Source organism: Paroedura picta, chromosome 6 (assembly GCF_049243985.1).
Source record: "Paroedura picta isolate Pp20150507F chromosome 6, Ppicta_v3.0, whole genome shotgun sequence".
NCBI lineage: Eukaryota > Metazoa > Chordata > Lepidosauria > Squamata > Gekkonidae > Paroedura > Paroedura picta.
The window spans coordinates 18,057,113-18,070,207 of NC_135374.1; the positions used below are offsets into that span (position 1 = coordinate 18,057,113).

General features: G+C 42.7%; 1 protein-coding gene across 8 annotated transcripts in view; it reads left to right on the plus strand.

The window, feature by feature from the left end:
* GRIA4 (glutamate ionotropic receptor AMPA type subunit 4) overlaps positions 1-13,095 on the plus strand; it is a 267,054-nt gene that overhangs the window by 173,580 nt on the left and 80,379 nt on the right. For all 8 annotated transcript variants that reach the window (XR_013231722.1, XM_077341547.1, XM_077341546.1 and 5 more), the window contains exon 5: positions 12,416-12,469. Coding sequence is in view for 7 of the 8 variants with exons in the window: in XM_077341547.1 (XP_077197662.1) it covers positions 12,416-12,469 (54 nt within the window). In the remaining variant the exon portion in view is untranslated. The remainder of the gene's footprint in view (positions 1-12,415; positions 12,470-13,095) is intronic.

Below are 13,095 nucleotides of genomic sequence, written 5' to 3' on the forward strand. Positions count from 1 at the left end.
CTCAACCTTACCTACCTCACAGGGCGTCTGTTGTGGGGCGAGGAAAGGGAAGGCGATTGTAAACTGCTTTGAGATAGAGAAAAGTGGCATGTAAAAAACAACTTTTCTTCTTATATGATTCTACAGCGGACCCTGTGATCTTTCCCAGATCTAGTCATAACTAGTTTTGCATAAGAATTGTTTGCTGTTCTACCCTTCCTGTATCAAGAGGTGCCAATTTAGTTCAATGAGGCCTAAAAGAGCAGCACTTTGGTAATGGCCAGGCATACTCATAATGTTCAGCATAGACTTTCCTCTATTTACTGAGTAACTTCATTTTCAGCCTGCCCTTCTCATAGCAGCTCGCAGTATAAAATACTGCAATCAAGTAATACAGGTAGAACTAGTGTAACCCCAAACAGATCCCTCAAATGGAATTATGGGGAATTGAGGCTGGGTAATGCAAGATCTTTCTACCAATTTCTACAGGGTCCTTTTCCTAGGAGAAACCGTTCTTAAATAATAATGACAATTAAGCTTACACCCAGAGAGATTTATTTGGGGGAAATATTGGAATACATTCAAAACTCACACACAAGCAAAAACATACAGGCTCCTAAGAAATAAAAGGAAAGATGGAAGAATATTGGGTAATATTAATATTTACCTGACCCAGAAGAGCAGCCGGGGGTAGGGGGGAAGAGCAGTAGAATGATAGCCTGTATTTCAGGCTGGGTTTTGTGGAGCATGAGATCAAGGATGGTGGGCTCCTGTCCTATTTTTGTAGCAAATTTGTACCTTGGGCTGTGGGCAGGGAGCTCTAAAACCGAGCTTTGGTGTTATCAGGAGGGCAATGTCAAAGAAGCAGAGGTTCGTTAGCGGGCGAATCAGATTTTGATAATGACACTCTAATGAATCATTTAGGAGTATCTGGGGTAAGTGAAAGACTTTCAACATGTCCTTAGGAGTGACTTCTTTTGCATTCTGGTATTTTCCTGCCTTATTCCAGTTTCAGGAGTTCCCTCTTGCTCAATTCTGCTTTCACAATCTTAATTCAGAAATAGGTGGAGCTTGAAGATCTTTCATCATTTCCCCTGGAGGAAATGGATGCTTTGGAGGGGGGAGGGAAATTTATGGCATTATGCCTTGCTGAGTTCTCTTCCCTCTCCAAACCCAAGAGCAATTCCGCACCGGTTAAATGTAGTGAAATGCTTACCTAATGTAGTAGTTATATTCTGGCCCCTCTATATGACGTCGCCAACATCCAGCGTCTTGGACGAAACCGGCTTGCTACACTCTCCATTTTAAAGCTTGAGTTGTGGAATCGCATAAAGTGGATTCACCAACCTATTTAGTTTGAGCTACAGGAGAGCAACCAGCAGAGGGAAGGTAAAAGGTAACGGTAAAGGTATCCCCTGCACAAGCACTGGGTCATGTCTGACCCTTGGGGTGACGCCCTCTAGCGTTTTCATGGCAGACTCAATACGGAGTGGTTTGCCAGTGCCTTCCCCAGTCATTACCGTTTAACCACCAGCAATCTGGGTACTCATTTTACCAACCTTGGAAGGATGGAAGGCTGAGTCAACCTTGAGCCGGCCTCATGGGCAGAGTTTCAGACTGCATATATGCTGCCTTACCACTCTGCACCACAAGAGGCTCATGAGAGGGAAGGTATGGAGGCTCAAACATGCTAAAGGTGACTGCTGTTAGGCTGAAATAGCAATGAGCCATTTCACTGGGCTATTTCATTCCCCCCCCCCCTTGAAAGTGGGAGAAAACAAAACCAGCAGGTGAAACAGCTTCCAAGCAGGGGGGAGCAAAATAGGTGGGTTAAATGGCTCACAGCCATTTATACTTAACAACTGACTGGTAAAGAAGAAGAAGAGCTGGTTCTTATATGCCGCTTTTCTCTACCCAAAGGAGTCTCAAAGCGGCTTACAGTCACTTTCCCTTCCTCTCCCCACAACAGACCCCTTGTGAGGTAGGTGAGGCTGAGAGAGTCCTGATATTACTGTTTGGTCCGAGCAGCTTTATCACTGCTGTGTTGAGCCCAAGGTCACCCAGCTGGTTGCATGTGGGGTAGCGTAGAATCGAACCCGGCTCACCAGATTAGAAGTCCACACTCCTAACTATTACACCAAAGTGGCTCTCACCCTACCATTAGGTTTAAAGGCCTGCAGCCATTTAAACCTAACAGTTGATGGGTGGATTTGCTCTGTTCAGCTGTTAGATTTAAATGGCCTGAAAAACCTAACCCAACTAAAGTTGGTAAATGTTCAGAGAAGATGTCTTCCCCGAACATTGGTTCAGAGACTACAAACCAGGTTAAGTTCATGCCTACCCCCCAACCCATTAGGTTCTCAGAATAATGCTTATTTTAGCAGTTTTGCTGCATTATGGTGTAGCTAACATTAGCCCCATTTTAAAAGATACATCTCTCAACTACTCGACCTACGCACGCAGTTATTTGAACTGCCAAAAGGTTTGCTTTCTGTAGATCCATTTCAAAAATACATTTGTCTGTAAAACCACCTGGACCATAGCTTATTTATGTAAAATTATGAATTGTCTGATTTTGCAAAGTAGACTTTTCCCTTTTCTTTTTTTTTCTTTTCTTTTTGACTCCATAGATAACACGTTAGCTGCTATAAATTAATTAATTCCCAGTCTTTGGGCTCAATTTATCTTCACACAAAATTATCAGTAATTACTTAGCTGACCTTCCATTTCATCTACATTTGCACAGGCTTAATGGGAAAAGAAGCCACATTGAGAAACACAAATGGAACAGAATATTGAGAGAGCCATCTACTTTGCACAAATGTGTAATACTTTGGTGAGAGAGAAACAATCCTGAATCTAAAACCTTACCTACAACAATAGCACTTGTTTGACTGCCTCATAATGTAGCTTTAAATGCATTTGCTTTCTTATGCAAAACCAAGAAGAAAGCCAGACCCCCCTCCCTGCTATGGAAGATTATATTTATAACTAAAGAACCATCATACATCAATTTAAGACCAAGCATCGTTGCATAGATTGAAGCAATATTTTCACAGATGGGAGTGTGTGAGGGGTGGTAACGGTCTCTTAAGGAGGATGCACTGTGCCTTCAGCATGCACAGTTCAGGCATAGCCAAAGGCATGCAGAATAACCACAGGCCCAGCTACGTGGAGGATGGGATTTCCTTTGCTTATCCCCATTCTGTTCCCTATCACTTTTAACTTGCATTAACTTGTCATGGTTTGTTTAAATCAATTTTAAATTTAATCTTATCTACAGTTATTGTAGAGCCTCCTGTGGCGCAGAGTGGTAAGGCAGCCTACATGCTGTCTGAAACTCTGCCCATGAGGCTGGGAGTTCGATCCCAGCAGCCGGCTCAAGGTTGACTCAGCCTTCCATCCTTCCGAGGTCGGTAAATTGAGTACCCAGCTTGCTGGGGGGTAAAACGGTAATGACTGGGGAAGGGAATGGCAAACCAACCCGTATTGAGTCTGCCATGAAAACGCTAGAGGGCATCACCCCAATTATCAGATATGATCCAGTGTTTGCACAGGGGATACCTTTACCGTTACCTTTTACCTTCCCTCTGCTGGTTGCTCTCCTGTAGCTCACACTTGCACAGTGCTTGCGCAGGGGATACCTTTACCTTACTGTTATTGTAATTTTTATATCTTTGTAAATCACCCTGAGCCAGTTTGCTGGGAGGGCAACTTTGAGCTGTGTCACTAGCCACACTAGCTGAGGCAGATAAATATCATCTGTCTCCATTGATGCCCCCCACATTCTCCCCACTCTTGTGTCTCTGTTATTGTTTCTTTTGCTGAAGGCCCATGACTTTTTTTTCTCGCCATTTCTGACCTGTTTCTTTGGATTTCTCTCTAAATTCCTCCTTGTTCCTTTCAAGCAAGCATCACCCAGTCTCTGTGTACACACACAATCACCCCTTTAAGATACATGAGCGACAGGATAATTGAACAACCATGTAAATTTGGATTCTCTGCAGTGTTCTAGTTACCTCTCTGCTTTTCAATGTGTCATAAACTAAGGGAGATTTTTAAAATCCATGTTGATAATTGTCAGGACAGAGAGCAAGTGCCAGGATTTAGGATGTTTCTCAAAACTGAATAAACCATGAACCATGTCTGGAAAAGAATATCATTAAAATAAAACATTGTTGGCTCAGATTAATTAGGCTTGCCATATTTGTTTATTTGAGACATACTATGGCACTCTTCCTTTAAAGAGGCACAGGACTATTTTATCTGTCAAATATGTTAGTCGCCCAGAAAGCTTTATGTCACAATGGGGGTTTGATCCCTGGTCATCCAGATCTGAGTCTGACACTTCAACCACTCAACCACATCAAGCAATGAGCAACAAGGACAACTGCACTGTGCCCCAACCTTGTGAGGGCCTGTGGTCACACTTCCACCAGGCAGAGCCAAGTCCTCAGACCTTAGCTGGGAGAGCATCCATGAGATGGACAGAATTCAGAACACAATGACTAAACTCAGGAAGTTTGGATACTCCGACCTCCCTGCAAGGCAATCTGCCACCAACATTGAATAGTTCCCTAATCTTCCAAAATCCAGCAGCAGCTCTGGAGACCATCAGAGACTTAAACAGGTCTCTCAAACTCCGTCTAGAGCAGAGAGGTCACAAATGGACTAGATTGCAGATTGACACAGAAAAGGTACAGTGTTCCCACTAGGATTGTTCATGAAACAGACAAGTTATGGAAATTATTTTGTTTTTATTAAAGGTGCACAAAGGTAAATTCTATACTAGCAGTGAAAAAAAGATGGCATTGTTTAGTATGCCTAGCTAAGAAGAAGAAGAAGAAGAAGAAGAAGAAGAAGAAGAAGAAGAAGAAGAAGAAGAAGAAGAAGAAGAAGAAGAAGAAGAAGAAGAAGAAGAAGAAGAAGAAGAAGAGTTGGTTCTTATATGCCGCTTTTCCCTACCCAAAGGAGTCTCAAAGCAGCTTACAGTCACCTTCCCATTCCTCTCCCCACAACAGGCACCCTGTGGGGTGGGTGAGTCTGAGAGAGCCCTGATATCACTGCTCGGTCAGAACAATTTTATCAGTGCCGTGACGAGCCCAAGGTCACCCAGTTGGTTGCATGTGGAGGAGCACAGAATTGAACTCACACAGTGACAGATGAATTACAAAGTTCAGAAGCAAAGTCCAGAGTTTCAAGATTGCAAAACGGTCAAAGCCAACAGCATAGGGTCAGGGCAACGTCAGGTGTGACAAAGGCAGATTACAAATTGAATTCTTTTATTGGTAAGTTCCATGCGGGACTTCCAGAACAAAGCCAATCATATTAACTTGTCAATTAATTAATAAACCAACAGGATTCCTAATGCTAGGTCAGGAGATGTTAGAGGGAACCGGTCAAAACTTTAAATAAACAATGCTGCTGTCATTGAGACTCAATTTAGCAACAGGCCCCTTCTCAGAAAACTGATTGCTTGCATCTTATGTTAGTTAGCTTATACCTCATATGGTCTCAAGGTCCCAGGTGCAAGGGACCAAGCCCTATGAAGATAGGTTGAAGGACTTGGGAATGTTCAGCCTGGAGAAAAGGAGGTTGAGAGGGGACATGATAGCCCTCTTTAAGTATTTGAAAGGTTGGAGGAGGGCAGGATGCTGTTCCCATTGGCTGCAGAGGAAATGACACGCAGTAATGGGTTTAAACTACAAGTACAACAATATAGGCTAGATATCAGGAAAAAAAATTTCACAGTCAGAGTAGTTCAGCAGTGGAATAGGCTGCTTAAGGAGGGGGTGAACTCCCCCTCACTTGCAGACTTCAAGCAAAAGTTGGATACACACTTTTCTTGGATGCTTTAAGACAGTGGTCCCCAACCCCCAGTCCGGGGACCGGTACCGGTCTGTGGATCAGTCGGTACCGGGCCGTGGATCTTAGAAAAAACAAGTTACTGATAATCAAGAGTGCATACTTTCACAATGCAGAGATTGACGGCCTAAGATGATTGACTGGCTAGAGAGCCAGTTTGGTCTAGTGGTTAGGAGTGCAAACTTCTAATCTGGCATGCCGGGTTCAATTCTGCACTCCCCCACATGCAGCCAGCTGGGTGACCTTGGGCTCACCACAGCACTGATAAAACTGTTCTGCCTGAGCAGTGATATCAGGGCTCTCTCAGCCTCACCCACCTCACAGGGAGTCTGTTGTGGGGAGAGAAAAGGGAAGGCGACTGTAAGCCGCTTTGAGCCTCCTTCGGGTAGAGAAAAGCGGCATATAAGAACCAACTCTTCTTCTTCTTCTAAGCTTCTACAAGCAGCCTGAACCAAAGTTTCAGAACAGAAAGATAAAGCAGTGAGCTATGGTGTCACTACAGGGCCACAACCACCCATGAGGTCGAGAGAACAAGAAAAGCTGACTGTTGTTGCTCCTTGTGCCCTTCCCATCTGGAGCTGGCTCTCATATCTTGCCTCAGGATATTTTGTTATAGGACTAGATGAGGAGTGAGAAGATGGATGTGCATTGCTCAGAAAGAGGCCTCATCTCAAGCGTTTTCTCAGCAGTCAGCAAAATGACTGGGGTGTCCTTGGTTTACAGGAAAATCCCCAAATCACAGGGGGGGGGCAGGTTCACTCCCACCCCTTGGAGATTCTTCACTGAGATCCCACAAAATCACAGTTAGCACTGTGGAGTTGCCTAGCAACCTAGGCAGTAGAACCTGGGCCTAGGCAGTTCCAGATTGACTGCTGCTGGAGGAAAGAAGCAGAGAGAGAAAGCGGTGAGGAGAAAGGAGTGGAAATATCAAAGTGGGGTGAGAAAAGGCTGGGAAGAGGAGGGAAGTGGGGGTATACTTCTCTTCCTCTGTGATTATGGCAAGCCCCAGCTTGCATGTCCAGATAGAGATAGAATGAACTAACGTTCGTCCGTAAAAAACAAGATTTCTCTTACAGAAGTCCTGCTTTGCTCTGGCCAGGTATCTCTGAGCAAGGATGCTACCGGGAGGTGGCATGCCCCAAGATTGAGCTAGGATGCTTGTATCTGTATAGCAAGCAATACCATACTTAAGAATATGGCAAATAATCAGACTGCGGTTAATAAATCACCTTCAAGCCGTGGATTCATATCCCTGTTTGATAGAATTTAACCAACCATAGTTAATTGGGGACTCCATGTTCAGATGGGAAAGAGATCAGTTCCCATGGAGAAAATGGCTTCTTTGGAGGCTGGATATGGCAGGGGTAGTCAAACTGCGGCCCTCCAGATGGCCATGGACTACAATTCCCAGAAGCCCCTGCCAGCATTCACTGGCAGGGGCTTCTGGGAATTGTAGTCCATGGCCATCAGGAGGGCCGAAGTTAGACTACCCCTGCTCTATGGCATTACACTCCAATTATGGTTCCACTTCTCCCCAGACTGCACCCCCAAGTCTCCAGAAATTTCCGAAGCTGTAATCAGCAGTTAAGAGCCTCTTGTGGCACAGAGTGGTAATGCTGTCTGAAGCTCTGGCCATGAGGCTGGGAGTTCAATCCCAGCAGCCGGCTCAAGGTTGACTCAGCCTTCCATCCTTCCGAGGTCGGTAAAATGAGTACCCAACTTGCTGCTGGGGGTAAACGGTAATGACTGGGGAAGGCACTGGCAAACCACCCCGTATTGAGTCTGCCATGAAAATGCTAGAGAGTGTCACCCCAAGGGTCAGATGTGACCCGGTGCTTGCACAGAGGATACCTTTACCTTTTTTAGTCAGCAGTTCAGAAAATCACACTTCATTCAACCATGCTGTCACGTGTGGTCCCCCCTCCCCTTGGTTAGTTGGCAATCCTATGAAGTAGACCCTGGCCTTTATAAACCTTTCCCACAATACAGCTGTCAGTCTTTATAGCATCGCACAAGAGTCCTTGTTGGTTAACTGCAATAACTGTTGCTGTTCTTGGTTCCACAAGTGCTACTCCTGTAACGTTACACAGAGTATACCTCTCTGAGTATGAAATTGACCATATCTATTTGGGGATTTTAAAAGCAGAGCACAGCAGCGGGTTTGCCAGCAGTTCCATTGTGAGTAAAAGCTATCAGAACAGCAGAGCAACAGTTTGTATGTACAATTAAAAAAAAAAATCCTCATAAACCGGGATGTAGCCCTACAAAGAAACCCAAATACACAATTGCGTGTACAAATCTAGTTTTGAAAAGGTAATAGCTCATTTTCCAGTTAAATTAATGTCGACTGTGTATCATATATTTAGACTTCTGTTGTGGTAAATTATATTTAGGACAAACTTTCCAGGGGCCAGAATGAAATGTCCGTGCTGCGAGTCAAATATGGATTTCAGATGCTAGTCACTTTTTTTCAAATGTCAAAGAGTGAATTCTGATCAACGGTGGTGTCTACAGTCTGATATGGTGATTTGTCTGTAAACCTTTAACTTTGGTAATCAGATTATAGAGCCTGTCACAGCAAATGCATGCATAAGATTTCGCAGAAGTGGTCTGTGGGAAGCAGAGACTAAGCGTGGTATCAATAAGCCTCCAGTATAAAAGAAGGGAAACGATCATATCCAGTACAAGGATCATCTCTATTTCTAGCACATATTGGTGTTTTCTTTTAGATGCAACACTCTAGTCTTCCTTTCCATTTGAAAATTCCACACTCTTCTGGTTCAGGGCATCCCGCCAGCTGTATCATAGCAAGAACTTCAGCAATAGAAAACTGTTGACAGAAACCTTGGTGCCTGCCCCTTTCCGTGACCCCTTAAAACCTCACAGAGTCCCTCTCCAAAGGTTAACTTCAGTCTTGCAGCATTCATCCTAAACAGTCATTTTCCAACACTCGGTGAATCATCTCTTCTTCTTTTTTTACTCAAAGCCTTTAAAATATTTTGTGGATGGCTTTGTGAAAGATTTATCCTTGCTCGAGATGCCGTATAAAAATCTCATCTCTTACAAGGCTTTATATCGGCGCTATTGCTGCCACGATATCACCTTTCAAGTCTCAATCTTTTACTTCTTGGAAGCCTCTGTAGTTCCTGCAATTTATGGCACAGGCAGGCTGCATTATTTCTCCCCCTACCCACCCTCCCTCCTGAGAACGGTGGCTTGCCATGCAGTCTAAGCCTCTTGCAAAATTACCTTTAGTTATAGCTAGCGGCCACTCCCCATGGTGTTTTAACATGACCATAGGATTCTCAGTTACATCAACTATACATATTTTATTTTTGGAGCTTCTTAGCTCTCCTCATCCCCCATTCAGAGCCAAACTTGCTCACAAGAAAGAACAATACAACATAAATAAATGCAAACAAAATTCATAAACTCAAAAAGAAAATGTATAGAAAACATTCTAGACTAAATAGCCATCCACTGGATTGGTTCGTCAAGGCCATCGGCCCAATGTGAGGCTCGAATGCACCACTGTTTAATTCCATGCTTTGCTGTATTTATGACTCAGATACTTATGTATGTTTAATTAGCCCTTCCTGGCAACTATCCTCCCTCCACCTATAATATTTGAGGAAATGTTTCAGTGTATCTGAAGGAATTTGCATCCATGGAAGCTAAATCTCTCATTTCTCACATACCAAGAATTGAAGATAGATGGATGGATGGATGGATGGATGGATGGATGGATGGATGGATGGATGGATGGATGGATGGATGGATGGGACGGACGGACGGGAGGGACGGACGGACGGACGGACGGACGGACAGACGGACAGACAGACAAGCCAGGCATATTGTTGAGGCCAGGGCAGCTCTCCCACTAATCCATCAGAGGATCCCCTCCAATATTGAGATCTCTAATATCGAAATCTATTGCATTGGCGCCACCCTCTTCTGAATATTATTCTCCCCACCAGGCTGAACTTGGGGGGAAGTCAGGTAAATACGATCAGAATTGTGACCACCGCCACTTATATGTTATATGTGACTTCTTGTTGATGTTAATTGGGGTTTTTATGGGGATTTTATTGTGTTTTAACTGTTTATGTTGTAAACCGCCCTGAGACCTATTTGGAGAAGGGTGGTCTAAAAATTTAACAATAATAATAATAATAATAATAATAATAATAATAATAATAATAATAATAATAATAATAATTTGTTAATACAAAGAAAAAATAGATTATACTCTTCTTTAGTTATACTTAAATCCCTTCCTTTGAGTGTCCCCTTTTAGTTTATCTTCTTAAATAGTTCAAATAAGGGCCCCATTGTTCTTGAAACACTTCTTCTGTTTTTCTGTTGACTATCAGTGTCAGATTTGGCCATCTTTGCAAAGTCCGCTAGTTTGTTCAACTCAATCAAAGGTAGTTCTTGCATTTTCTGTTTCTTGGCCAAGACTAGTCTTGCTGCCATCGTCACGTAGAAAAATAAGTTTTGAGTTTGAGCTGGAGGCACTGTGGAGATATACTTAATAACATAGATTCAGTTTTCATAGGAAATCTGAGACCCCACATTTTCTCCGCAATGGTGTGAACTTTTGCCCAAAACCTATAAACTTTTTCACATTTCCACCACATATGTTAAAAAGAACCTACATTGTCACCACATTTCCAACATTTGTTATCACAGTTTTTAGCAATTTTAGCAATCACTTTTGGTGTCCCTTACCACCTATTAAACATTTATTACCAGGTTTCTTTAAGTATTTGACTGTTAGTAAGCTTAGGGATTCTAGACCATGCAAATTCCCACTGTTCTATTGTCACATTTGTCTCGATATTTTGCATCCATTTTATCATACATGGCTTAACCCTTTCCATTTCTGTCTCATATCTCAATAACAATTTATATATTTGTCCCTGCAAGTGAGGCTTATCTTGAATTACCATGTTTTCAAATTCTGATATTGGAGCCCCTGGATTTATTGTTTGCTGAAACTCTGCTTTGAATCTGGATGATAGTTGGTTGTTCTCTAACCATTGAATTTCTACTCCTTTCTTTATCGTTTGTATTTCCTTGAACCTGCAGGTTTTAGATAGTAAATCTTTATACTGAAGACAGATCAGTCTTTTCTGTTGAGCTTTGCCAAAGTATGCTTCAGTTGTTGATTTCAATATTGATGGTGCTGCCAAGAATTGAATTTTGTTGGTCTTGGAAATGCCACTGGCCTGAAATATCATTCTCACATCTGCTTGTTAATACTTTTATCTGAATGCAAATTATTGCCATTCACAGATCTTACCAACCACCTTAATCCAATCTCAGTTATAATCACCCAGTTACATAGGCATCTTGACTCTAATCAGCCCTTCCTGTCAACTACCCCCCATATTTATTTGTTTGTTTGTTTATTTATTCAATCAAATTTATAGTCCTCCAATCCCAGCCTGCTGTCTTGCTGTACAGTAAAAATGCATAAAACGATGTAGATGAAGAGGAAGAAGAATAAGAGTTGGTTATATATGCCACTTTTCTCTACCCAAAGGAGTTTCAAAGCAGCTTACATTCGCCTTCCCTTTCCTCTCCCCACAACAGAAACCCTGTGAGGTATGTGAGGCTGAGAAAGCCCTGATATTACCGAAGAAGAAGAAGAAGAGCTGGTTCTTATATGCCGCTTTTCTCTACCCGAAGGAGTCTCAAAGCAGCTTACAGTCACCTTCCCTTTCCTCTCCCCACAACAGATACCCTGTGAGGTAGGTGAGGCTGAGAGGGCCCTTATATTAGTGCTTGCTCAGAACAGTTTTATCAGTGCTGTGGTCCACACTCCTAACCACTACACATTGGTCTTAAAGGTGCCACTGCTCAGACATTGTTTTGTTGCTTCAAACTGACACAGCTACCCATCTGAATGTATACAGGAACTACGGTCTATCCCTTTTGTTGCTGGGAACTTCTGAGAGGAATAACCATGTCCTCCCCCCCTCATAGGGCTCGGGCTCTTGTTATGGAGCACTTTCCCCATCTTGGGCTCCAGTGAAGCTCTGATCCTTTTTCTGACTACCTTTTGTACTAATTTAGCCTGTTGAGTCATACTAACCAGGTCTTGTGATCAACAACACTTGAGACTCATGCCCCCCCATTTAAGAGGCTGTGAATGACAAAGGACAGCTCAATGAACAGATTTATGCAGTAGGCTTCATCAACCCATGTCAATGAATTAAATGGTTTGCTGTAGATCTATCAAAAACCCCAGCTCTATTATATGACCTTTTGTTATGGAGCAAAGCAGCTATATTTTTAAAAAGATCTCTGCAAAAATGGTCTTGAACGTCACGCTGTTTCCTGAACAGGAAGAACAGCAAAGCTATAATGTAGCCATAATATCACTCAAATTGCAATAATTTGAGCTATTTGCATTTTTCACTATGCAAGCATTAAGAAAATTACCAGGCATGTCTGAGATGTTTATAAAATAATCTCAACATTTTGCTGTTAAAACTTTGTTATAAATTATGCCCATGGCTTTAATTTACAACTCATTGTTCTCGTTCTTCCTCTCCTCTTGCAGATTGTGAGTGTCGGAAAGCATGTTAAAGGCTACCATTACATCCTTGCAAACCTGGTAAGACCTATTTCCCTGAGTAACATTGTGGCTTACTATTATAGTTCCCCGTGACCCGGTCCAGCTGAGACTCTGCAGTAAAGAAAGGTGGAGTGACATGACTTACTGGACCAGATGAGAGCTTCTCATGGATAGCCCAGCCCACAACCTAGTTGATGTGTTTGGATTGTTGCCAGTTTAATCTCATCGATGTTAATTGGAGTGATGACCTGACCCATTCATAAGATTTACTATAAGTGCAAATAAATCTAGAAAATGGGGCATTCTGTTCATGGCATTAGGGCAAAGTAACAAACTGTACAGAGAATTCTAATATTTCCAGCTTCGGCTACAAGTATCCCATTTTTCAAGCCGTAAGAATATTGGTGCTAGGAAAAGTCAATTCTATCCCCAGCATCTACATCTCCCCCTTGTATTTTTAAAAGATAGGCATCAACATGTATATTGTTCCCACAGCAAGGCTAATGCCGTATCTTTTAGATGTGGGCTGCCGGATTTATAATTGTCTTCGAATTGGAACGTCTTGAGCAAATTTGCTGAGAACTAAGTTCAATGGTACTTACTCCCAGGAAAGTGTTCTTTGGATTGGAGTCTTAGTGCACCATTGGGCAAATGCTGTTAAGTGT